The 22,864-nt window shown below is 66.4% G+C and overlaps 1 protein-coding gene across 3 annotated transcripts in view; it reads left to right on the top strand.

The window, feature by feature from the left end:
- KIF26A (kinesin family member 26A) overlaps nt 1-22,564 on the top strand; it is a 42,300-nt gene extending 19,736 nt beyond the window's left edge. For 2 of the 3 annotated variants that reach the window (XM_088024990.1, XM_088024991.1), the window contains exons 4-16: nt 3,281-3,471; nt 10,240-10,429; nt 14,728-14,937; nt 15,457-15,550; nt 15,853-16,115; nt 16,227-16,392; nt 16,504-16,666; nt 16,960-17,122; nt 17,788-20,644; nt 21,231-21,436; nt 21,562-21,582; nt 21,968-22,118; nt 22,383-22,564. In XM_088024990.1, the coding sequence (XP_087881116.1) occupies nt 3,281-3,471; nt 10,240-10,429; nt 14,728-14,937; nt 15,457-15,550; nt 15,853-16,115; nt 16,227-16,392; nt 16,504-16,666; nt 16,960-17,122; nt 17,788-20,644; nt 21,231-21,436; nt 21,562-21,582; nt 21,968-22,118; nt 22,383-22,564 (4,857 nt within the window). The remainder of the gene's footprint in view (nt 1-3,280; nt 3,472-10,239; nt 10,430-14,727; nt 14,938-15,456; nt 15,551-15,852; nt 16,116-16,226; nt 16,393-16,503; nt 16,667-16,959; nt 17,123-17,787; nt 20,645-21,230; nt 21,437-21,561; nt 21,583-21,967; nt 22,119-22,382) is intronic. The other variant, XM_028113379.2, reaches the window with a different exon arrangement.
- Nucleotides 22,565-22,864: the final 300 nt, after the last annotated feature.

Genomic DNA, 22,864 nt, shown 5'->3' with positions numbered 1-22,864 from the left:
GGAGAACCCAGAGCCAGGGGCTCCTGATGGGTCATGGGGGCTGGGACAGTGGAGGCCCTGCCTGGATAGGGAGGATGGAGGGCTTCCTGGAGGAGGTGCTGCACACTTCTTTGATGTACAGAACAGGAGGTGAGGTCATTTTGGTGGAGGCCTGGGAGCAGGTTGTGTGGTACCAGCTTGGGAGTATCGCTGCCCCCTGTACCAGCCTGCTTGCCTGCCCCTGGCCCTGGGATCCCCGGTGGGGCCTCTGGTGGGTGACCACCCATCCTCAGGGATGTGGCTGGGCTGGCAGGGGGTAGAGGGTTCTGGCCTGTCTCTCTGACCGGGCCCATTCCTGGCGCCCTCTCTGGGCCTCAGTTTACCCGCCCATGGAATGGACGTTGGACCAGACGGCCCCCTCCTCCATGTGGTGCTGCAGTGAGGCTGCTTCTGTGACCAGGGCTGGGGGCTGGGGGGTGGGACAGGGCACTTGTAAGGGTCAGGATGTCCCTAGCCTGAGGCCCCCTCTGGGTGACCAGGCGGAGCTTCGAGGGGCAGGTGGGTCTGCCCCCTGAACCTCTGGTTCCGGGCACATGCCCTGTGAGCCGCCCGTGCCCCGCGCTGGGTCCAGACTGTCTAAACGATTCGGTCCTGGCTGTCCCTAGCCTCCCGCCCCCTCGGCTGTCCCCCCCCCCCCGCCCCGTGGCTCGAAGTGACCCCCAGGGAGCTGCTCACCCTCTCCTTCACGTGCCAGACCTGGATGGGTGTTGGAGCTCAGGCCCGGAGCGTGCCTGAGAAGGGTTGGCCTGGCGTTTCCCAAACTGTGCTCCACGGAACCCCCTCCCCCCCCCCGCCCCCCTGCCCGGTGGCGCTGGCTGGTGTTGGGCACCTCCGCCGGGGCCCGGGACGCTGTGGCCGGCCTCACGCTCTCCTGTCTTCATGCTTCTCCTTCGCTGCTGCGCTGGCGTTTGGCCGCCCGCCCGCCCCGCCCCTCCACCCCCTTTCTTCTGCCCTCCTGTTGTGGTCGTCTCTCCCGCCGCCCTCCCTCCCGCCCCCTCCGGCTTCTTGTGGCATGCCCGGGTTCTGCTTCTGGCAGGAATCGGCAGTGGCCGTCCCGATGGCCGGAGCCGTGTCTCGGCAGCTCGTGGGATGGTGGAGCCGAGGCGCGTGCGGGACTCCTGAGACAGGTCAGTGCGGGCGGCCTGCACCCTCGCCGGGTGGTGCCAGAACGTTCTGGCTGGAGGCGGACAGGCTGCATGTGACGGTGGGCTGGCCCGGGCTCTGTGGGAGTGGACGGAGGGGCCCTGGAGGGCCGTGGTGCGGTGGCTCTGCCCCCGCTGTGACCCCACCCCTGCTTTGGTCCCCTGCTGTCCAGGATGCCTCACTGAACGGAGTGACCAGGCCTGGCCCGGGCTGCTGGGCCTGGGCCCCACGGCAGAGCTGCCCCGGGGGCTGGATGCCAAAGAATTCATGTTTGAGGCCACGGAGGATTATGTATCATGTGCGTGTGAGGCAGGAATGGGAGGACAGGCAGATGTCCACCCATCAGGGAGTCCTTAGGGCTGGCTGCCCCGTGTTACTCACGCATTTGCCCTGAGCTTCCGCAGCCTCCTGGAGGTGAAGCAGCTTTGGGTTCTTGTTGGCTAGGTCTAGGCCTGGCTGACCCTCCTTCTGGAATGTTCCCTGTGAGCTGGTGCCCCCTCCGTTCCAGCAGCCCCATTTCCCTCAGGCCTAGGGGTGGCCTCCCAGCCGTGGGCTGGGTCTGTCCTGTGTCTGTGTCCCTGCCAGGCTCTGTGCCCCTGGAAGACAAATTTATGGAGCACCTGCAATGTGCCAGGCAGGGTGTTAGCACAAGGATGTGGAGGAGACCAGGTATGCGTGATAGGACATGAAAGGTGCTCATGAAAGCTGGTGGAATCGGAAACTATGATGCTGAGCACGGCCCTATTACTCCTGGGGGTGGGGCGCAGGAAGCATTGGACAGACTGAGGGAAGCTGAGGAGGGGTCAGCGGGCCAGGGAGGCCAGGACCGGGCACCTGGGCAGGGACAGGGAGTGGCCTGGAGAAGGAGAGGGCTGGCTGGGCTGCGTTCTGAGGGATGCGTAGGAGTTCCTGCCCTCTGGGCAGAGGCAGGGCAGGTGCAGGGTGAGGTGGGTAAGGGCCTGAGCTGTTTCAGGTTCACCCTTCTCTGCTACTGACCTGTCCTCGAAGCCCTGGGGGAGTGGCTGGGGCTCTGGGGGCCAGGGCAGGGGTGGTGTGTGGCTCCCATCTAGCTTAAAGAGTGGGGCTCTCTGTGACCTTCCTTTGCAGACATGGTTTTACTGTGTCCCAAGAGGGGTTTGGAAGCTGGTGCTGACCATGGGCTGGGCAGAGTGAGACCCTCCGCCATGGTGGGGGGTGGTGCTGCCCCAAGGTGGCAGGACCTGCTTCAGAACGTTCCTCTGGGGCGTGTGGTGGCTTGTCCTGCTGCCACCCTGGCCTCTGGCTGTGTCACTTGGGAGATCCCGAGGACATTGGGCCCTCCAGAATGTGACTGCTGCCCGGGCTCCTCACCCTCAGGGTCACTGGGCAGGCCCACGTCCTGTCAGCATGGGGATGCCCGTCCTCCCCGGCTAGGCCAGAGGATGCCTAAGGCAGTGCTCCGGGGAGCCCTGGAGGCTGGGGACAGGGGGCCCTTGGGGCAGCGGATGGGGCTGGGGGTGGCCAGGCTGAGGCAGGCTGCTTCCTTCCCCCGCTCTGCCGGGGGCCAGGTCTGGCCTGGGGGTCCAGGGCCCGACAAGTGCACATAAACATAATATATGGTGGCCGGATCTCAAGTTTGCTGGCGCCGACTTAGGGATCATTCAATTACATTTGTGCTTCATTACGGGGCTGTCTCCCTTTCTAGAATTTATTTTAGCTAATTAGTTGGAAATGCCAGAGTAGTATTTCAGATGACGGGAACATCATACATTATCATACACAGGGCAATTAGTACTTGTGACAAATATTTATTGTGGTTTTTTCTTGGCTCGTGCCTCTGGGTGCTCCCAGGTGGATGACCCGGGGTGAGGGGTGTGGGGATCCCTGTCCCTCTGTCTTGACTGCTGTGCTCACAACATTTCTGGAACTTGATGTGGGAGAGGCTAGAAAGTCTGGTCCCTGGGTGGGCACATGTGTCCACATCTGCTCCGTGGGCTCTGTTGGGCTGGCAGGTCCCATGAGTGCGGGGCCCCGGGGAGCATGCTGGGGCTCTGGGGCGCGCAGCTCGGCCTCCCCAGCACGTGTGTGTCCCTCACGCAGCCTCCCTCCTTCCCACCAGGCTGAAGCCGCGGTGGCTGCCGTGGCGGTGGCAGACACGGTCCGGGATGGCACCCCCACCTTAGGCTCTGACGGCGTGTCGAAGTTGTGGGGCCGCAGCGGGGCCTGCACAACAGCGTTGGTCAGCCCGGCCCCGGGCGCCCCGGCGGTGGGCTCCACGGGCCCGTCAGCGGCAGCCTCCTTCTTCATTAGGTAAGTCCTCCGTGGCCTCTCGGCGGGGCCTGGGTCTGGCTCGGGACCCCCCTCAGACAAGCACTGCTGGGGGGGGACCTCGGCTGCTGGCCCCTGGGGCCCGCGGGCCTTCCCAGCCAGAACGGCAGCCTGGGCGGACCGGGGGTGGGGGAGCGTGCTGCCACCGGGCACCACATTGGCAGCCACGGGCATCGGAGGCCTCTCGGCCTGGGGGTGGACGCAGCCACGGACAGGGTTTGAACGGAGTCTCTGCCCCTTCTGAGCTGTGTAACTGCAGACAAGTCACACAAGCCGTCTGTGCCTCAGTTTACTCTCCTGTCAGATGGTGCTTTCCTCAGAGTTGCAGCGAGGTGATCTCCGTGGCGGCCCCACCTGAGGAGGCTCAGCCCTGCACGTCCTGGGGCGTGGGCTGGGCCCGTGTGGGCTGGGGTTCTGGATAGCAGGCTGCCACAGGCTTGGGGGCAGCGGGGGTGGATGGGGCTTGAGGGAGGGTCCTGGGGTGAAGGAGGACGTTGGGGTGAGCTAGGGAGGGTGTCCTGGAGGGCAGAGTCCCTCGGGGGAGGGGGTGGCTGCGGGCACATTTACTGTTGCTAGAGCCCTGGAGCTCGCGCGGTCCTGTCCCAGCCGGAGCTCCGGTGCGTGGATGGGACTGGAGCCCTGGGTTTGGTCCCTCCAGGTCCTCAGGTCCTGGGGATGTGGGCTGGTGTAGCCCAGGCCCGGCAGGTGCGGGGGTGGGAAGTGGTGTGGGAGCAGGGGTTCCTCCCCCTTGCCCCCTGCTGCTGCCCCTGGGGAGCTGTGCTTTGGCTTCACCCCTCCCGGCAGGGCGCTCAGGTTCTGCACACAGGAGGCCGAGCCTTCATCCTGCGCGGAGGACTGTGGATTACGGGTTATAATGGTGGTAATGAACGGTAATGGCAGGCCCAGCCGCGGGTCACTGTCCCATTAGCAGCCCTGGCGGGCACTGATAAGCTCATCCATGAATCATGCGCTGGCGGCTGGAGCCGGGCGCCTTATCAGCAGGGGCTGCGGGTTTGCCTGGGGAGTGAGTGGTGGTGCGTGTGACGGGCTGGGGAGCACTCTGGCTGTGGGGCAGGTGGGGGGCCTGCCCCGCGGCTCAGGAGTCCCTGTGCAGGGCACGAGAGGGGCAATGTGGGGCAGTGGGGGAGGTCCCTTCCGGGTTCGCCCTGTCTCTAGGGCTGTCCGTGGTGGCGGTGCTCGGTCAGGCCATGCTTGCGGGAGGAACTTCAGCCTCTGGAAAGGAAGAGTGGCTCCAGTGGTCCCTGGTTGTGGGGGCCACACTGGCTCATTAGTAACCCTGTGGCCCGCAGAGCAGGTGCCGGCTGCCTTTTGTCTCCATTGGAGCCAGGCTGCTGCTGACCTTGGGAAGTTACCATAGAAACAAGTGCTGGGGACAGCGGGAGGCAAGTTTTCCGATGGGGCGGGAGGCGGGGAGCGCTGCCTGCTTCCATTACTTCCAGCCTGTTGGATGGCCCTGAATTGCAGCAGCTTCTAGAAGAGTCATGGGCCAAGCTGGGGCGGGGGGGGCGTCTGGTGGGGAATGCCATCTAGAGCTTGTGCTTGACTCAGGTCAGAGCCCGTCTGCTCGCTGGGGCTGTAGGACCCCTAACCCCTGGGTGGGACGGGAGTGCTCGTGTGGGTGCGGTGGGGGAGGCTGTGGCTCAGAGAGAGAAGGGGCTTGTCTAGGGTCCCTGAGAGGTCCCGCCCTGGGGGGCCTCAGGCATGCGTGGGGTATGTGTTCTGTGCTCCCACCTGAGCCCAGCCCATGCCCTGCCCCTTGGCTCGCTGGCTGGGATTCTGTGGAGACAGCTTTGATGGCAGTGCGCCATCGGAAGGGACAGAGCAGAGTGCTGTCCATGCTGTTGAGGGCCTTGGAGGTGGAGCTGGAGTGCTGAGTCTGGCCTTTGCCGAATGGAGGCAGAATGGGGGAGAGGTTGGGCGTGTGGGTTCTCCTTTGTTCCTGGAGCACTGCCCGCGGGCTGGCCCTAGCCTCAGGCCGTCCCACTACCTCTGAGCTACTCACCCCGATGTGGGGAAACCAAGGTGGAACGTGGTTGCATGGGGACCAGGTGCCCAGGGCCTCATTACTGCTTATGGACCATAGAGCGCCCCTCAGCTGGGCCCTGCTGGGCCCTTCAGGCTTGGCGGCCATGGCCTTGGCTGAGAGCTCAGTAGGCCGACCTGACCTGAGTTCTGAAAGGGCTGGGCTACATGGCGCGGGCGACCATAATTACGTTTTTTCTGGAGGCTTTTGTGACCTTGACTCCCCTTTCCTGAGCCTCCCACTCCCACCTCCCCTCGCCCCTCCTCCAAGGTGTCTCCATTAGTGGGCTCTCGGGCCTTTCTGGGGGTCACCTCCCAAATTCCTGAATGTAGATGGATGCTTTGGAAGAATGGCTGGGGTCTCCTGGACAGGGGCTGGGAGGGCGAGGGGTGCGTTTCCTTCGGGAGCCAGGACGTCCCGCTACACTCAGCTGCCCCCCCCACCCCCATTGCAGCCGCCGTGGAGCCCCCTCCCTGGTGTCTGCCTGGACGCCTAGCCCACGGAATGTCAGGCCCGGCACCCAGCAGAGGTCCCGAACCCTAGGGGCTGCTGCCCGGGGGCACCCAGAGCAGGGGCGCTCTGCGGGGAGTGCCTCTTACCTCCAAGCTGGGGCGGAGGAAGCCTCACAGTCTCCGGGTGAGGGTCCCAGGGGACACGAAAATCTCCCGCCATGGTAGTAGGTGTCAGAGCTCTGGCTGTGGGGACCTTGGTCCCTTGTGTCAGCGGCCTAGGGCCCTCTTGGCAGCCCTGCACCTCTGGGCCCCCCGTGGGCAGATCTGGGGGCTCCCGGGGCCTGTGGGTGGCAGTTCCCTGTGGGCTGGATGCAGGGTGGGTGGGGCGTGGCCGGGGCCACCAGCCTCATCCTGGCCCAACGAGTTAGGCCAACATGGGTTGGCCATGCCCAATGCCCACACATGTCCAAAAAGCCCCGAGACCCTCACATGGGTAAGGGCCTCGCCATCAAGGCTAACTGCCTGGGAAACCACCTTCTCATTTGGAAGAGGTGCTTTTTCTTTGTAAAAAGGCGAACTCTTCCCTGAGGGGAGTTGGAGGTGCCCATTTCCCAGCCACTCACTCGCTCATTCATTCAGCCATGCATCCATTCATCCTGCACACCCGCTCATCTGTTCACCGCACACCCCCTCATCCACGCACCCGCTCCCCTGAGCACCAGCTCACCCACGCACCCACTCCTTGCTCCCGCGTACCTGCTCATCCACTCACTTATTCATTTGCTCACCCACTCATTCATCCATCCACTCATTCATTTTCTCACCTACGCACCCTTTGCCCCTGCACTCCCTCACCTGCTCCCCTGAGCACCTGCTCACCCTCACGCCCGCTCCTCCATGCACCCATGCACCCCCTCACCTGCGTACCCACTCAGTCATGCATCTGCTCCTTGATGCATCCCTGCCCCCACTGATCTGCCCACCTGCTGACCCCTGCACCCACCGACCCACACACCCACCGACCTGCGCACCCGATGACCCAGGCACCTGCTGACCCGGGCACCTGTGCACTCACTCACTCATTCACTGACCCACTGACTCACCCACTCGCTCACTCACACCCCCGCGCCCAGCCGTGTCAGGGCGTCCTGAGCTTCCCGTGTTGCCTTGGGCTTGGCAAACACCTGCCCTTGGGAGACCCCACCTGGTGGACTTGTGTCTCAGGACGGGGACGGGTTCCTATAGGAGCAGAAGGCTCTGCGAAGCCCAGCTTGAGGGCATCACGGTGGGCTTCCTGAAAGAGTATCTTCTGAGGGGTGAAGTTGCTCTTTGTCCAGTCTTCTCTTCAGAGCCAGGCCACTCAGACTTGCGTACGATCCCCTGCATGTCTCGCCTCCTGCTACTCCTCACCCCTGCAGGCCCCACCCTGGGCCCCCACCTCCAACAGTGCAGTGGGTCGTCCTGGTCCTGGGTGGGGTGCTCTGTGAGTCCCGGCACCCCCTGCCCCTGCTCTCTGTGCCTTCACTGGTCAGGAACCAGGTCTGTGCCTCCAGAAGGCTGCAGCCCTTGAGGCTTGAGGGCCAGCCCAGCCACCCCCCCCACCCCCCACTGCCCCCGGGCCTATGGACTGAGGTGCAGCTGTGGGTTTGTACTGGTAGTTAACAGGGGCCTGGATTTCATCAAAGGAGAGAGTGCCCGTCCTGGGCCCTTGTTAATGCAGTGACATGCCTTTGAGTCATGCCTGGTGGGGTGAGCCTGTAAGAGCAGAACCTGGAGGGCTGGGCGGGCCAGGGCACAGGTCCTCGGCTCCCAGTCCCTCGGGGGCTGACCACAGGGCTGGGGAGGGAGGAGGGGGTGCCCTGAGTTATGGTCTGACATGGGGAGGGAGGAGGGGGTGCCCCGAGTTATGTCAGACCACAGGGTGGAGACGCCTGGCCAATGATATTCCAGACTCCCAGGCTGGCAGGACCTCAGAAAGTGCCAGGCCCAACCTCTGTCCAAGTGTGACCAGAAGGGGTCCAGTGGGGAAGGACACCTCCCATGCTGCTCTGCTAGGGCCCTGAGGGTGACCTGAGTGCGCCGAGGGCTGTGCTGTGGACCCCTGGCTCTTGAGAGGGTCACGAAGGGTGCAGAGCCATCTATGGCCTCCTGTGTGATCTACCAGGCAAAGCACTGCCCTCCGGTCATGGTCTCTGCAGACTGGACGTTCCTACTGAAGTTGCTCTGGGCTCCCCCAGTGCCTTACCCATCACCACGGGTCCTTCTCAGCCTCTACATCCCCTGGGGCTGCCTGCTGGGGGCTCGTTCTCCGGGTCAGGTTGTAGCTCCTTCCCACGGGGCGGCTGGCAGGAAGCTGTGGCGTACCCTAGGGTAGTTGGGGTCCAGGACCGTGTCCGAGGCTGGGGGGTGGCCAGGGTGGAGGAACCCCAGACTCCCACGGCCCCCTGCCCGGGTCTCCCTGGTCCTCACCCTGCCCAGCCCTGACTGCCCCCAGGGTCGGTCACATTGCAGTTTGGGTTAGTGGCCGTGCCCTGTGCCTTCTTGGAGTTGCTTGTGCCCCCCCCCTCGCCCCCACTCCTCCTCCTGCACCCAGACGATGCTCTCAGCCTCTATTCTGCCCCTGGTCTGCAGTGTGATTCTCAGGGAGTTTTGAGGTTTACAAATATGGGGCTCAGGCAGGAATCGGGCTCATGTGGGGTTGTGGCCCGAGAAACCAAGTGCCCTGGCTCAGGGCTCCCTGTGCCCCCAGGTGCTTGGGCTCCTCCTGGGCAGCGTGTGGGCTCCACTCTCCACAGCCCCCGCTCTGCCCCCGCCCCGCCGGGGCGCCACCGGCCACCGCTCTATTAAGGATCCGCCACGCATCGTAGATTACTTTTATTTCCCGCCATGACACCTCACTAGGAGGAAAGCCGTCCCTGGGGTCTCTTAAAAGACAACTCCTATTAAAGATGAGTGGGGTTAACCAAAATGCCGGCGGTAGATCGCAGGGTGGGAGGCTGGCTGACGGCTGGGCTGCCCTGTGTGGGCAGGTCCTTCTGTGGGTGTCCTTCGGAGGTGGGGCTCTGGGAGGAGGGGTTGGGTCCCGTAGGGTGCAGAAGAGAGATGCAGGTGGGTGTTGGTGCTTCAGCCCCGGGCTCAGCTCACATCCCAGCATACCCCCTCTCTCTGGGGGCCCCCGTCCACGTGAACGGGGTGACTGAGGCCAGGCCATCCGGGCAGTGGGGGTGGAGTGTGAACATGGACCCAGGCCCATCTGTGTCACCTGGTGTCACCTGTGCTGGAGGGTGGGGGCTCTGATGCTGGGCGAACTCTCACTTGGTGCCGTGGGGAAGATGTGCTGGAGCCGCTGTGGGGAGACCCTGGCGGGAGGGTCAGTGGGAACCAAGACCCAGGAGCGTGGCGGGCTTGTGGTGTGCATGTGTGTGCGTGTGCACGCGCGTGCATGTGTGCGTGCACGCGTGTGCGTGTGCATGAGCACGCGTGTGTGTGCGTGTGTAGGAGGGTGCTCTGGGAGTCTGGAACAGTGGCTCTCACATGTGTGCCAGAAGCCTCTCCAGGGTGGGTGAAGACCCCGGGGCCTGGGGCAGACTGTGGGTTCCCTGGGGACGCCGTGGGGGTCTGGCGGGGCCACATCACACAGGGCTCCAGTGCCGGGCTGAGGATGGTGGCGAAGCGGGGAGGGACTGTTGGGGCCTTGCTGGAGGCGCCTCCCTGGGCTGAGTGGCCTTGGAGGCTGAGGCAGCAGGGGCAGCATTTCCGGTAGGATCCGGAGGCCCAGCTAGGGCGGTGGGGTGGGGCTGGGGGCCACGGCGATCACGGGAACACCAGGCTTCATTGAGCTTCTCCTGTCCGCTGGCACTGCCCTGGGTGCCTTGGACGCTTTAGCTCCTCGGGGCTGCACACGAGGGCCTGTGCTGGTCGTGTCAGCCCACGTTAGCGATGGGGAGACTGAGGCACAGAGACTAAGCCACCATGGCCGGCTCACACAGCTTATGAGTGGCTGACCCCACACGCTCCAGCCTGCCCCCCACCCTGCAGCAGCTGCTGGGCTGCGGACCCAGGGCAGACGGAGCTTGGTGGGAAGAGGGCGCGCTCAGTGCAGGGTGAGGGGAGGGGCGTCTGTCGCCTGGCCGGGACAGGACAGGACAGCCCCAGCCCTGGGGCCCCTACTGGGCTGTGGGGCCGACTTGGGGCGGGGCAGATGACCAGGACACCACCGAGTGCCCCACCTGCCCCCTCTCCTCCCCTCCCCAGGGCCGCCCAGAAGCTCAGCCTGGCCTCCAAGCGCAAGAAGCCTCATCCGCCGCCGGCCCCTGCTGCCCGCAGCGCCTCCCCCTACCCCACAGACTTCAGCGGGGTCCTGCAGCTGTGGCCGCCCCCCACGCCCCCCTGCCTGCTCAGGGCCGCCTCCAAGGTTAAGGACAACCCTGGCAGTGTCGGAAAGGTAGGCCCACCCCTGATGTGGGGGTGACCCCGGGGGCTGGTGGGTGGGATGGAGCCAGGGATGTCTGAGGAGGTGCGGGGAGGGGGCACAGGAGATGGAAGGATCCAGCGTCCTTCTCCCAGGTGGGGCAGGGTGGGGTGCGGACAGGGAGACTGAGGCCCAGGCCCACCTTGGCAGCTCAGGGTGGCAACAGGAGCCTTGGAGACTGTGGTGGGGCTTCAGGAAATGGGTGGGGGTCCCAGGGATGCTGGTCTCAGTGGGGTGGGACAGCCAGGGCTTCCTGGGGCTAGGGGTTGGGGTCTGACCCCCAGGAACGCCCCCATACCTTGTGTCTGTTGGCATGCTGCCGTGAGGTGGGGCTCCAGGGCAGGGATGGGACCCCTCTAGGCCCACGTGGGATCAACCGGTTCAGATGGGGAGACTGAGGCCAAAAGGGGGAAGGGCCTTGCCGTGGAACAGGCGGCTGGCCCCTGGCTCTGATCCCTGGCTTTCGTGGCCTTTTGCCGAGACGGGGCTTCTGTCCTGGCCCCATCTGGTTGGCTCGTATTTGCACCCTGGCCTTACTTGAGGTCCTGCTTGTGTGGGATCTGTGTGAGCACGTTAGTGAGGTGGGCTCTTTGTGCCCGTTGAGGGCGGGGAGACTGAGGCACAGGCACACAGCTCTGGGGTGAGGATTGGGCCTGACCCTGAGGGTGTACCCTGAGCATTTTCCTGATTTTCTGCCTACACTGTTCCCGGTGGCCACTCCCAGGTACCTCCCTGAGGGTGGCTGGGATTGGGGTGGACCCCCCACACTCCAGCACCCAGAGGCTCACCCCCTGCAGAGGGGGTTGGCTGGGTTCCAGGCTCTCCCGGGCTCAGCCCGCCCCACCCCGCCTGGGACATGCCTCACGGGGCTTGAGCTCCTGGTGCCGGGGTCTGCTGAGGGTACCCTGCCCCAGGCCTGAGCCATGCACCCCCAGTCCCATGGTGACTCTGCCAGGCTGCTCCTTCTGGAAGCCTTCTCTCACTCTGTCACCCCCATGCCCTCACAAGGCCGAGAGCCTGCAGCCCCGGCCAAGCCTCATTGCATCGGAGTCCCTGGGAGCTCGCTAGAGTGGGGGGGGGGGTGTCTCAGCCCCTCCCGCCTTAGCTGTGGAAATGCAGGGCTGTGGTGGGCACGCTCAGCTGGACGGGGCAGAGTGGCAGCAGGGGAGGGTCTCCAACAGCTCTGGGCCTGGCTCTCACCTTGGCCTGCTCACTCGGACTGTCTGGACCGCTTGGGCTTCTCTGTCTGAAAGCAGGGGCGGGGTGGGGCTGGGCCATGTGTCTCCGGCCCAGTAACCACTGCGTTCCCCGGGCACCGGGGCACCAGGGCGCCGGCAAGCCTCCACCGCCTCCTGGGGCCTGGTCTCCACCCAAGTATTCTGGGGCAGGCCGCGGCTCCCTTTTCTGTGAGGTAGACGGGCCCCCTCCCCTCCCCCCACCCCAGTCCCTCAACACAGGGAGCCCCTGGTCACCAGTCCACTCGCTGCCCGGAGCCCCCTCCCTGGCTCCCTGGACGTTATTGGCACGAATGTCACAGTCAGAAATGCCTCCTGAAAGGCATTTCATATTGTCACAGAAAAGAAGTTAGATTATGCTCAATTCCTGACATTAATGTGCTACTTAAGATAATTCATCATCTGGCAGTATTAAAAAAGACATCCTTTCTGTGGGTGCTGAGCAGTGCCCCTCCCCCCTCGCCGCCTGGGCCACCTCTTAGGAGTGGAAGCCCTTTTTTTATGCAAAACGTGTTTTTTCCCTACCTAGCAGCTATTCAGCGGGGCTTTGTAATATCTGAACATTTCGGGGAGAGACTCAGCCACTCTTGCCTCCTGCAAAGACCCTGTCATTTCCTGGCGGGAAGGGCAGGATCCTTGCAGACAATGGCCTGTGCGTTCCGCTAGGATGGGATGATGGCCTGCCGGGCCCGCACTGCCCCCTCCCAGCAGGCTGGGGATCCCCGCGTGGGGACTGTTGTGACTGGCTCCCCGGGGCACCCCTGGGGCATTTCCTGCCCTGCAAGAGCCGAGCCTCAGCACCTCCCAGGAATCCCCTCCAATCTGCACAACCCATTTGGCTCCTGAAGTGGCCGGGAGTTCGCGCTGAAAAAAAAAATTGCCAGAAATTACCGGGAAGTGCACATTTTCATCTGCTTGGCAGCGGCACTTGGAAATGAAATAGTTTTGTTCGCGTCGTCGGGGAATAAAAGAATTGATTCTGGCCTGACGGAGCCCAGGTTCGGGGAGTGCAGCGGAGAAGTGTTTCTATAGGCTTCTCCCCGGAGGATGTACCCTCCTTCCTGGAGCGATTTTGCATGTCAATTTGCCGCATGCTGAAGGGGAGAAGATGAGCCTCCCGCGCGAGCTACCCACAGTAAACCAATTTTGCCGGCGTTATGTATCTGTCACTTACAATTAAATCCGTGAAAAATATTGGCTCTGAAACGAGTCTGGTAATTTGATTTATGCTGTAGTGGAGAAATCGAAGATTTCAATGGGGAGCGGAAGGTGGTGTCCTTCAGCAGAAAGTGGAGTCTGGTGCCCCTCCCAGGAGGGACCCTAGTTCACCAGGGCTCCTCCAGGTCAGAAGGCGCCCCTGGGGCCATGCAGAAGATGGGGTTTGGGGTGTTTCTTCTCCACGCAGGTTTTGGGGTGTCTGCAGTGCAGCTTGCTCTGGGCTCTTGGGTCTAGGTCCCGGCCCCCCTCCCCACTGAGCCTCTGTTCCCTCGAGGGCGTTGGGGCCGGTGGTCTGGCCGCAGGGATGCCTGTCTTCTGTGGAGCCCAGCACGGGGGTGGAGGGCGGAGGATGGGGGGCACACTTTTGTGTCGGTCTTTGTGTTTTAGGGTCACATAGGAGCAGAGGCCGCTTGGTCCCTGGCCAGGGCCCCCAGGCTAAGGCCCTGTTCTGTCTCCTGCGTTCCCCCACCTGTGCCCCCTGTCCAGGCCTCAGTGTCTCCTGCACCTCGGGGCGGCACCTTTCCCTCGGGGAGGATTACCATGTCTTCTTCCTGCCAGTGTGTCCTTCCACTGGCCCGGAATCCTGCCAGTGCCTGGGGTTGGAGTTGGGCTTCCCAGCTGGCTCTGGGGTCGGAGCCCCGGTCCCTCAGCTTCTTCCCTAGGCCGTACCACTGTTGCGCCTTTGTCCCTCCGGTCCCAGTGCGGCCAGATGCACTCAGGGCTCCTGACCGGCTTGGGGAGCTGGTAGGGAGGGGCTTCTTAGAGGAGGCGGAGGCTAGACTGACCTGGGGGCTGGGGCTGCCCTTTGGCAGCTGGGGGCAAATCCTTGCCACAGTCGCCCCAGCCCCCACCCCGAGCCCACGTTCCTTGGGGCTGCACTTTGCAGCTTCCTGAGCCCGGCCGGCTGAGGTCGGGAGATGGGGGTGCAGCCCGTCCCTTCCCACTGGGGGTGGAGAATGCACCCCCAGGGGAGCACTCTGAGGAGGGGCCCTGTTGGCAGAGTGTGGGGGCTGCGCGCCTTCCTTCCTGGGGGACTGTGTCTTGGGGCCTCTTCTGCTTGCCTCTCTGGCTTCCCTTCTCCCTCTGCCCTCAGCTTGGGATTTGGGATTGGAGGAGACCCACTCCCAGGCTGTATGACCTGGTGCCACAGTCGACCTGTCTGCATGTTTCCTCCCTCCTTAACCGAAGTGGGTCTGGGAGGGGGGTGGCCGGCAGAGCTGCACCACGTGCGTGGGGTTGATTCGGGTCCCAAGGGTTCTGTGCCTCTGGGTCAAGCTCACTTAGCTCCCAGCTCTGCCTCAGAGGCAGCGGAGGGTGTGGAGGAACCCCAAATCAAGGGCGGGTGGGGTGCTTTTGGGTGCCATCCCACAATCCTCTCCCTCTGTTCACTGGGGTGCCTGGAGCCTGCTCCCCTCTCTTGCCTTTTCCCCCTTCTGTTCCCCGCCATCCATCCCCACCAGTGTCCTGCCCTCCCCCACCGCGTGCTCTGTGGGCCCCCACCATCCTGCCCTCCCCCAGCTGGTGCTCCTACACGCTCCCCCTCCTCCTGCACCCTCATGCCCCCCTCTTCTGGCCCCCACTCCTCTGCTCCTTGCCCCGCACCAGGCTAGCGTCCCCTCAGTGAGCCTTGCTTTCTGCCTGCCTGGCTGACCTCACACGGGACCTGGGGTGCCGGCATCCACATTCCTGCGGTGGGGATCCCCGTGCCGAGGCCTGGCCCGCTGTCTCAACTCGCGCGAGTTCCTCCTGCCCTGTAATTAGCGGCCGCTGGGCGGGCGGGCGGCTGCTCAGATGCCCTCTCCTGCCCGCCTCCTCCAGGTGAAGGTCATGCTGCGGATCTGGCCGGCGCAGGGGGTGCAGCCCTCAGCCGAGTCCACGTCCTTCCTGAAGGTGGACCCACGCAAGAAGCAGGTGACCCTGTACGACCCGGCCACCGGGCCCCCGGGCAGCTCAGGCCCCCGACGAGCCTCTGCTACGGCTCCCAAGATGTTTGCCTTCGATGCGGTCTTCCCCCAGGACTCGGAGCAGGTGAGGGTGGCGGGCACCCCCAGGGGCCGGGGCCAGGCCTGCGCTTGTTTCTGGTGCCCAGGGGGAGAAAGGAGGGAGGCAAGAGCGAGGTCCTGTGGCCCAGGCCCAGCCTGTGGCGCATTACCCTCCTCGGCCTGGCCCTGGGGGTCTCCCACCCTCCTCCCGACCTAGCTGTCAGGCCGCTTGCGGGGAAGTGCTCTGGATTTTCAGTGGGCTCCGTGGAAGCTTTGTGAGCAGGGTTTGCTGTTTGCTGGGTGTATGCAAGCATCTGGGGTGCGGTTTGGTCTGTGTCCCAAGTTGCCTCCACGAGGGCAGTGTGAGCCGTGTGCCTGGCTGGCTCATGCCGCTTGTGTTGGGTGTGCACGTGGAGAGCTCCATGTCCTGGGGCCTGCGTGTGCCAGGCTGCCCACCTTGTGAGTTGCCAGGCTGCATGGGATGGGAACAGGCAGGTGTGGTGGGAGGCTGGGTGTCGTCCCCTTGACCCTCGCGCCTGCCTGGTGCTCTGTGCCCCTCTCCCAGGCTGAGGTCTGCTCGGGGACAGTGGCTGATGTGCTCCAGTCGGTGGTCAGTGGGGCTGATGGCTGCATTTTTTCCTTCGGCCACATGAGCCTTGGTAAGCATCCCTCATCACCCCGTCTCCACAGGCTCTGGGCCTCATCTTGCAGGCGGGAAGGGGGATATGGGTTATCCCATATGGGCAGTGGGTGGGCCCAAGGGCCGGGGAGGGGGTCACGTGGAGAGGAAGTCCCCTGCAGTCCTGGGAGGCACGGGGCCCCTCCATCTCAGCGGCCCCACATTGGCCCTGAGGGTCCCAGGCAGGCCCTGGGGCGGGGGGGGGGGGCAGCCGGGTGTGGCTGGGCTCTGAGGGCGTGTCAGGCTGAGTGTGGGACCCTGACACGCCCACGTGCCCCCCAGGCAAGTCCTACACCATGATTGGGAAGGACAGCTCGCCTCAGAGCCTGGGCATTGTGCCCTGTGCCATTTCCTGGCTCTTCAGGCTCATTGAGGAGCGCAAAGAGAGGACTGGCACCCGCTTCTCGGTGCGCGTGTCTGCTCTGGAGGTGTGTGGCCCTGACGAGAGCCTGAGGGACCTGCTGGCCGAGGTGGCCTCCGGCAGCCTCCAGGACGCCCAGTCCCCGGGCATGTACCTGCGCGAGGACCCTGTGTGTGGGGCGCAGGTACGCCACCGGCCCCGCGGCCACGGGGCTCGGGGGGACGGCGAGGGTGGCCTCCAGGAGGCAGGCCCGGACCACAGCTTGTGCGCCGCCCTCCCCTCCGCCCGTCCCCAGCTGCCGAACCACAGTGAGCTTCGGGCGCCCACGGCAGAGAAGGCAGCCTTGTTCCTGGATGCGGCGCTGGCGGCCCGCAGCGCCCGCTGGCCCAGCTGCAGCTCACACCTGCTCTTCACGCTGCACGTCTACCAGTACCGCGTGGAGAAGTACGGCCGGGGCGGAAGTAGGTGTCGGCTCGTGCGCCTCCGCCCACCCTGCCCGCGGCGCCCCGGGGGCTCGGGGGGTCCGGGTGTCCCGGGGGCCACGCCGCCACCTTCCTGCCCTGTGCTTTCAGTGTCTGGAGGCCGCAGCCGCCTGCATCTCATCGACCTGGGCGGCTGTGAGGGGGCACCCAGCCGGGGCGGGGAGGCCCCTGGGGGACCCTCGTGTCTGCCTCTGTCGGCCTTGGGCAGTGTCATCTTGGCCCTGGTCAGCGGAGCCAAGCACGTGCCCTACAGGTGAGTGGTGGGCTCCTTGGCAGGCAGGGGCGGGGCTGGCCCCTGGGGAGCCAGCCAAGGGCATGGCGGGCACGTCCATTGGGCCTGGAGCCCTGAGCTACTGGGTCTCTGTCCCTCTCATCCACCGGGCCTCGCTGCTGGAGGGCTTGTGGGGGGTCCTGGCCCCGAGGGCCAGATGCCAGAGCTGAACCTGGGGATGGCCCTGTCCTGGGGAGAGACCTGCCTTCTTCCCTCCCTCCCACCCTGACATCCCCTCCCCAGGCCCTCAGCCTCTGAGCAACCCTCGCCCCCAGGGAGCACAGGCTCACCATGCTGCTGAGTGAGTCCCTGGCCGCCCCCAGCTGCCGGACCACCATGATTGCCCACGTCTCGGATGCACCCGCTCGCCATGCCGAAACGCTCAGCACCGTGCAGCTAGCTGCCCGTGTCCACCGCCTGCGCAGGAAGAAGGTCAAGGTTGGCTCTGTCTCCCGCCCGCCCTTCCCACCCCGAGGACCTTCCAAGCGCCCCTGCCTGGCATGGTGAGGGGCCTGCTGCCCATCCCGGGCTGGACTCACCGTGTGCCCTGGGGTCACGGGGCTGCACCCTTGTGGCTCTGCCTGGACAAGGCAGGGAGCTGCGCCCCAAGATCACCTGGCACCTCAGGCAGGACTGGAACTGCTCCCAATGGGGCTTGTGGTTGCCATGTGCCTGGTCGGGGGTTGGCCTGTGGTCCCCATGGCCCGTGCCCCTCCTGAGCCTGGCCCCCTGGTGCCAGCCAGCAGGGCGCTTCCTGGGCAGCCCTCAGCGGGGGCAGGAGGGTGGAACTGGGGGGGGCCCTGGGGCCAGACGGACCTGGGTCTGAATCCTGGATTTGCAGTTATGTGCGGTGTGGCTGTGGGGGCGTGTTCTTGCCTCCCTGTGATCCGGCTTAATGCTGTTTCCTTGGACTCTGCGGAGAAGATTCGGTTATGCTTGGCGCCTGAGCCCTTTGGTGCTGCTGCCGCCTTGGTGGGGTGTGGTGGGTGGATGCCACCATCGTGTCCTTCTCCCTGGCTGTGGCATGGGCGTGTGTTGCTGGGACGTGGGGGATGAGGCGGTGGATGAGGCGGCCACTCATGGGGGCCTGCTCCGCCCCGCAGTACGCGTCCAGCTCCTCAGGCGGAGACAGCTCCTGTGAGGAAGGCCGCGCCCGCCGCCCCCCACACCTGCGACCCTTCCACCCCCGCTCTGTGGCCCCAGAGCCTGGCCGCCTGGCCCCCAGCTCGCCCGGAGACCCCGACTACTCCTCCAGCAGCGAGCAGTCCTGTGACACAGTCATCTACGTGGGGCCTGGCGGGGCGGCGCTGTCGGACCGCGAGCTCACCGACAACGAGGGCCCACCCGACTTCGTGCCCATCATCCCCGCGCTCAGCCGCCGCCGGCCCTCCACGGGCCCGAGAGACGCCGACCACTTCCGTTGCAGCACCTTCGCCGAGCTGCAGGAGCGGCTGGAGGGCATCGATGGCAGCGAGGGCCCCTCAGGAGCCCTGGGCGTCCCCAGCGGAGCCCAGGCTGGCCCGGCCTGTGGGGGCAGGAAGCCCTCGCCGCCCGAGGCCGCCGCCCCCAGGAAGGCTGTGGGCTCCCCACTGGCTGCCAGCACACCTCGGGGCAGCCCCGCCCCAGACACCTGCCGGGGTGCCCTGGAGCCCTCCAAGGCCGGTGCCGACCAGAGGGAGGGTGGCAGCATGCGGCCTGAGCTGCTCGGGCCAGACAAGCCTGCACTGGGAGGAGGCAGGCGGCCGCTGCCCAGCCCGGCCCCCCCGCCTCCTCGGCAGCTGGAAGCCAGCAGAGCGCCGGAGGACCCCGGGGGAGGGCGCGCTGATGGCGTGGTACGGATGCCCCCCGTGGGCAGGAGTGGGCAAACGGGTGGCCCCCGCCCCTCTGCACAAGGCCGGCGTCTGGAGCGGGGCCTGCTGACCACCACGGTGATGCTGCAGCAGCCTGTGGAGCTCAACGGTGAGGATGAGCTGGTGTTCACGGTGGTGGAGGAGCTGTCCCTGGGCGGGCTGGCCGGCTCCAGCCGCCCCACCAGCCTGGCCAGCTTCGGCAGCAACTGCTCTCTGCAGGCCCTAGCCTCGGGGTCGAGGCCGGTGAGCATCATCAGCAGCATCAACGATGAGTTCGATGCGTACACCACGCAGGCCCCTGGCGGGCCCTCAGAGGGAGCCACCTGGGCTGGTAGCAGCCACGGCTCCTCCATCAGCTCCTGGCTCAGTGAGGTCAGCGTCTGCACGGACGACCGCCTCAGCCCCACACCACAGCTTCCCTTCCGGGCCAGCCCTGACTTGCCAGCAGGGCCCGACCCCCTGGGCCCCCCGGTCCTGGGAGGCTCCCCGGATGAGGGCGGCCATCGGTCCCTGGAGCACGGCGGACCGGACAGTCCCGGCTTGGCCCGGAGTCCTCGTCTTGGGGACGTGGCTGCCGCAGCCCCCGCCACCCGACCTGGAAGGGAGTCCCCGGCCGCATCCCCGTGGCGGGCAGCCCCAGCGCAGACCATCCACTCCAGCCTCCCCCGGAAACCGAGGACTTCCTCAGCGGCCGGTGGTGCAGGCGGTGGTCGCCTGGCCGCGAGCCCGCCTGGTCCTGGAGGCCTGTTCGAGGACCCCTGGCTGCTCCGGGCAGATGAATGTGGCCCACTCCCGGTGGCCCCTGCCAGCAGGGCTGCCAGCCCAGTCTCAGGGCTGGCTTGTGCCCGGAGGGTAGTGGACGGCTGTGAGGGGGCAGCCAGGGCGGCCCACAGGCCAGAGGCCGTGGCGCAGATCCCGCCGCTGCGGAGGGGGGCCACCACTCTGGGTGTGACCACGCCCACCGCATCCTGCAGGGACGCCCTGGCCGCCGCGGCCTCCTGCCTGGGCAACCCAAAGCCTGGCCCCAGCAACAAGAAGAGTGTGGCTCCCAAGGGAGGCCTCTTCCCGAGGTCCAGTGGTGCGCCCCCCCCGGCCCCTCCCGTGCGCAAGTCCAGCCTGGAACACAAGAGCAGCCCGGCCCTGGCCGCTCCCCAGGCCGGGGCCCTGACCCGGGCTGCGGCTGCTGCCCTCCCCCGAGGGGAGGAGGAGGCCAGGCCCGGTGGCCGGGCTGACCACCCCGTCCCCAGGGCCACGTCCAGCCTGAAGGCCCGTGCTGGCAGGGCAGAGGCCGCATACCGTCCCGGCGCCCACGGCTCCCTGGAGCGATGTGAAGCCCTGGTGCATGGCAGTGGCAAGGCCAGGGAGGCTACTGGGAGGCCGGCCCGGGCCGTGCCCAGGTTGGGTGTGCCGTCCACCAGCCCCATCCCTGGGCCCGCTCCTGCCTGGAGGGGCAGCCCGGCCAAAGGTGTGGGGGCCCCGAAGCCCCCGGCTGGCGGGGGCAAGGGCCGCAGCCTAGCAGCTGGTGGGTCGAGGGCCCTGGGTGCTCCGGGGAAGCCACTGGCCGCAGCGGTGGGCAGGACCCCCAGCGGCCCCGTGACGGCTCCCAGGGCGGCCCTGCGGGCCGTGCCCGGCGTCGGGGCCAAGGCCAGCCGGGGCACCATCATGGGCACCAAGCAGGCGCTCCGGGCCGCCCACAGCCGTGTCAATGAGCTGGCAGGGGGCGGCGCGCCCGGCAGGGGCGGCCCCTCCCGGGTCTCTGCAGACTCGGACAGTGGCAGTGACAGTGGCGTGAATGTGGGGGAGGAACGGCCGCCGGCGCCCCCGCTGCCCTCGCCCTACAGCAAGGTGACGGCCCCGCGGCGGCCCCAGCGCTGCAGCAGCGGCCACGGCAGCGACAACAGCAGCGTGCTGAGCGGCGAGCTGCCGCCCGCCATGGGCCGCACGGCCCTGTTCTACCACAGCGGCGGCAGCAGCGGCTACGAGAGCGTTCTGCGCGACAGCGAGGCCACCGGCAGCGCCTCCTCAGCCCCCGACTCCATGAGCGACAGCGGGGCCGCCTCCCCGGGTGCCCGCTCCCGCAGCCTCAGGTCCCCCAAGAAGAGGGCCACAGGTGGGTCCCGAGACTGGGGCCGTCCCCGTCGCAGCAGGCTGGTGGCGGCCGGCATGCGCAGGCCGCTCTGATGGGGCCCAGGGGGCCGGGGCAGGCCTTGGGTCTGGGGCTTCCAGCCCAGTGCTGCCCTGGGCTCGGGCCCAGCTGCCTGGGAGCCCCCCAGCCAGTGTGGAGAGGAGCCGGTGGGCTGGGCCGGCTCCTTGCTCTGAGTGTGGCGGACAGAGTGGGCGGCAGCTGGGGTGGGGAGTGGGGAAGCGTGTCCTGGGAGATGAGGGTGGGGCACCGCTTGCGCTTGGGACTCGGCCCCTGCGGGGGGGGAGCGGGGGGTGGGAGCCTTGAGCAGGGGCTCAGTGTGCCTGGGGTGTTGAGGTGTTGGGTGTCGAGGACTGCCTCGGGGAGAGGCCGGCCAAGAGGCTGGGGCTGTGTGGGGTGGCGGGAGCAGCTTCTCAGGGCAGAGGTGGCCCTTAGGGGCTGGGGGTTTCTGGAGGGGCCCCTGTGCTCTCTCCCCTCTCAGCTCCTGGCCAGGCGCCGGGGCCTGGGACTGGGCCCCAGCCTCCGCTCACCCAGTGCCCCCGCTCTGCTCCAGGTCTGCAGCGGAGACGGCTGATCCCGGCCCCCATGCCCGACACTGCTGCCCTGGGCCGCAAGCCCAGCCTCCCTGGGCAGTGGGTGGACCTGCCCCCGCCCCTGGCTGGCTCCTTGAAGGAGCCCTTCGAGATCAAGGTGTATGAGATTGATGACGTGGAGCGCCTGCAGCGGCACCGTCCCCCCCTGAGGGAGGACCCAGCTGAGGTCGGAGCCAGCGGGTTCTGGGGGCCTGGGGGGGGCTGGGGGTCAGAGGTCCTGGGAAGGCAGGGTGGGCCCCTGGGCGTGTGGCCCAGCAGCCAGCTGAGCTTCCCTTCCCCTCTTGCCCTCAGCCATCCCAGGATGTGGAGAAGGTAGGAACCAGCCCTCCCCGGCCCTGAACCCGGGGTGGCCTCCAATGCCCACTTTGGGCAGAGCGGGCAGTCGGAGGGGTCCTGAGGTCACCACCGTTGTCCCGTGGAGCTGCACCTGATGGAGGGTTTCCCACCGCTGTGCCCCTTCGTCCTGGGTCTGGGTTCCAGGCAGGCACCGGCAGGCTGCTTTGAGAGCACCTGGTGTGAGCCTCTCCCATGTGGGGGCCTGGGTCTGACCCCTGCCCACCTTTGAGGCCCCACTGTACATTTGCCCGGGCCTGGAGGCTGGAGGCTGGGGCCACGGCCAAGACCTGGGTTGCTGGCAGAGCCCGGGGGTAGGTCGTCCTCCATGTCTGAGCACCCCTGCCTGCCCCTTGCCCCCCAGGGCCTGGTGTGCGCCAGTGCCAAGCTGCGGCTGACCGAGCGCAGGCAGCAACGGCTTCGGGAGGTGCAGGCCAAGCACAAGCACCTCTGCGGGGAGTTGGCGGAGACCCAGGGCCGGCTGATGGTGGAGCCTGGCCGCTGGCTGGAGCAGTGTGAGTCCCCCGCCCCGCTGACTGGAGCCGCTGGGAGGCGCAGTGAGGCTCCCCGTCCAGGGGAGGCAAGGCTTGCGGGACCCTAGCCTCTGCCCTGTGCCCTCTGCCCTGGCTCGCCTCGCCTGCTCTGCACCCCCAAGCCGGCCACTTCCCTCGAGAGCGCCGGCCGCCCTCCTGCACCTTGGCCAGACAGGGACCCAGACGCTGGGAGGGGGCAGAAGTGTCTCCTCGGCCCCTGACCCGCCGCCCACTGTCCCTCCACAGTCGAGGTGGACCCGGAGCTGGAGCCCGAGTCGCCTGAGTACTTAGCGGCTCTGGAGCGTGCCACGGCCGCCTTGGAGCAGTGCGTGAACCTGTGCAAGGCCCACGTCATGATGGTCACCTGCTTTGACATCAGTGTCGCCGTCCCTGCCGCTGCGTCGGCGCCCCAGGAGGTGGACGTTTGAGGCTGGGCACCGGGGCACGGGGAGGGGACGTGGGATGGAGTGAGGATGTGGCGGGGGCTGGGGGCATGAGGCTGCGGAGGGTCCGGTGCGGGACCGGCGTGGGGGGGGCTCCGAGGCGGTGAGGGTGAGGGAGGGGCCGACCAGGCGGAGTGGACGGCGGGGGCGAGGGAGTGTGCCGGAGAGGAGACGGTCACCACACAGACAGCAACGCAAGTGCCTTTATACCTTGAATCGGACTTCTCACTTTTCGCGTTTGGTGCTAAAGACTCAAGACACCAGCAGACGGTGTGCTCGGGCCGT

Source organism: Eumetopias jubatus, unplaced genomic scaffold (genome assembly GCF_037043125.1).
Source record: "Eumetopias jubatus isolate StellerSeaLion01/CBP00866 unplaced genomic scaffold, mEumJub1_p1.0 scaffold_7, whole genome shotgun sequence".
Lineage (NCBI taxonomy): Eukaryota > Metazoa > Chordata > Mammalia > Carnivora > Otariidae > Eumetopias > Eumetopias jubatus.
The sequence above is the reverse complement of the archived record's forward strand: the minus strand, read 5'-3'. Positions and strand labels throughout refer to the sequence as shown.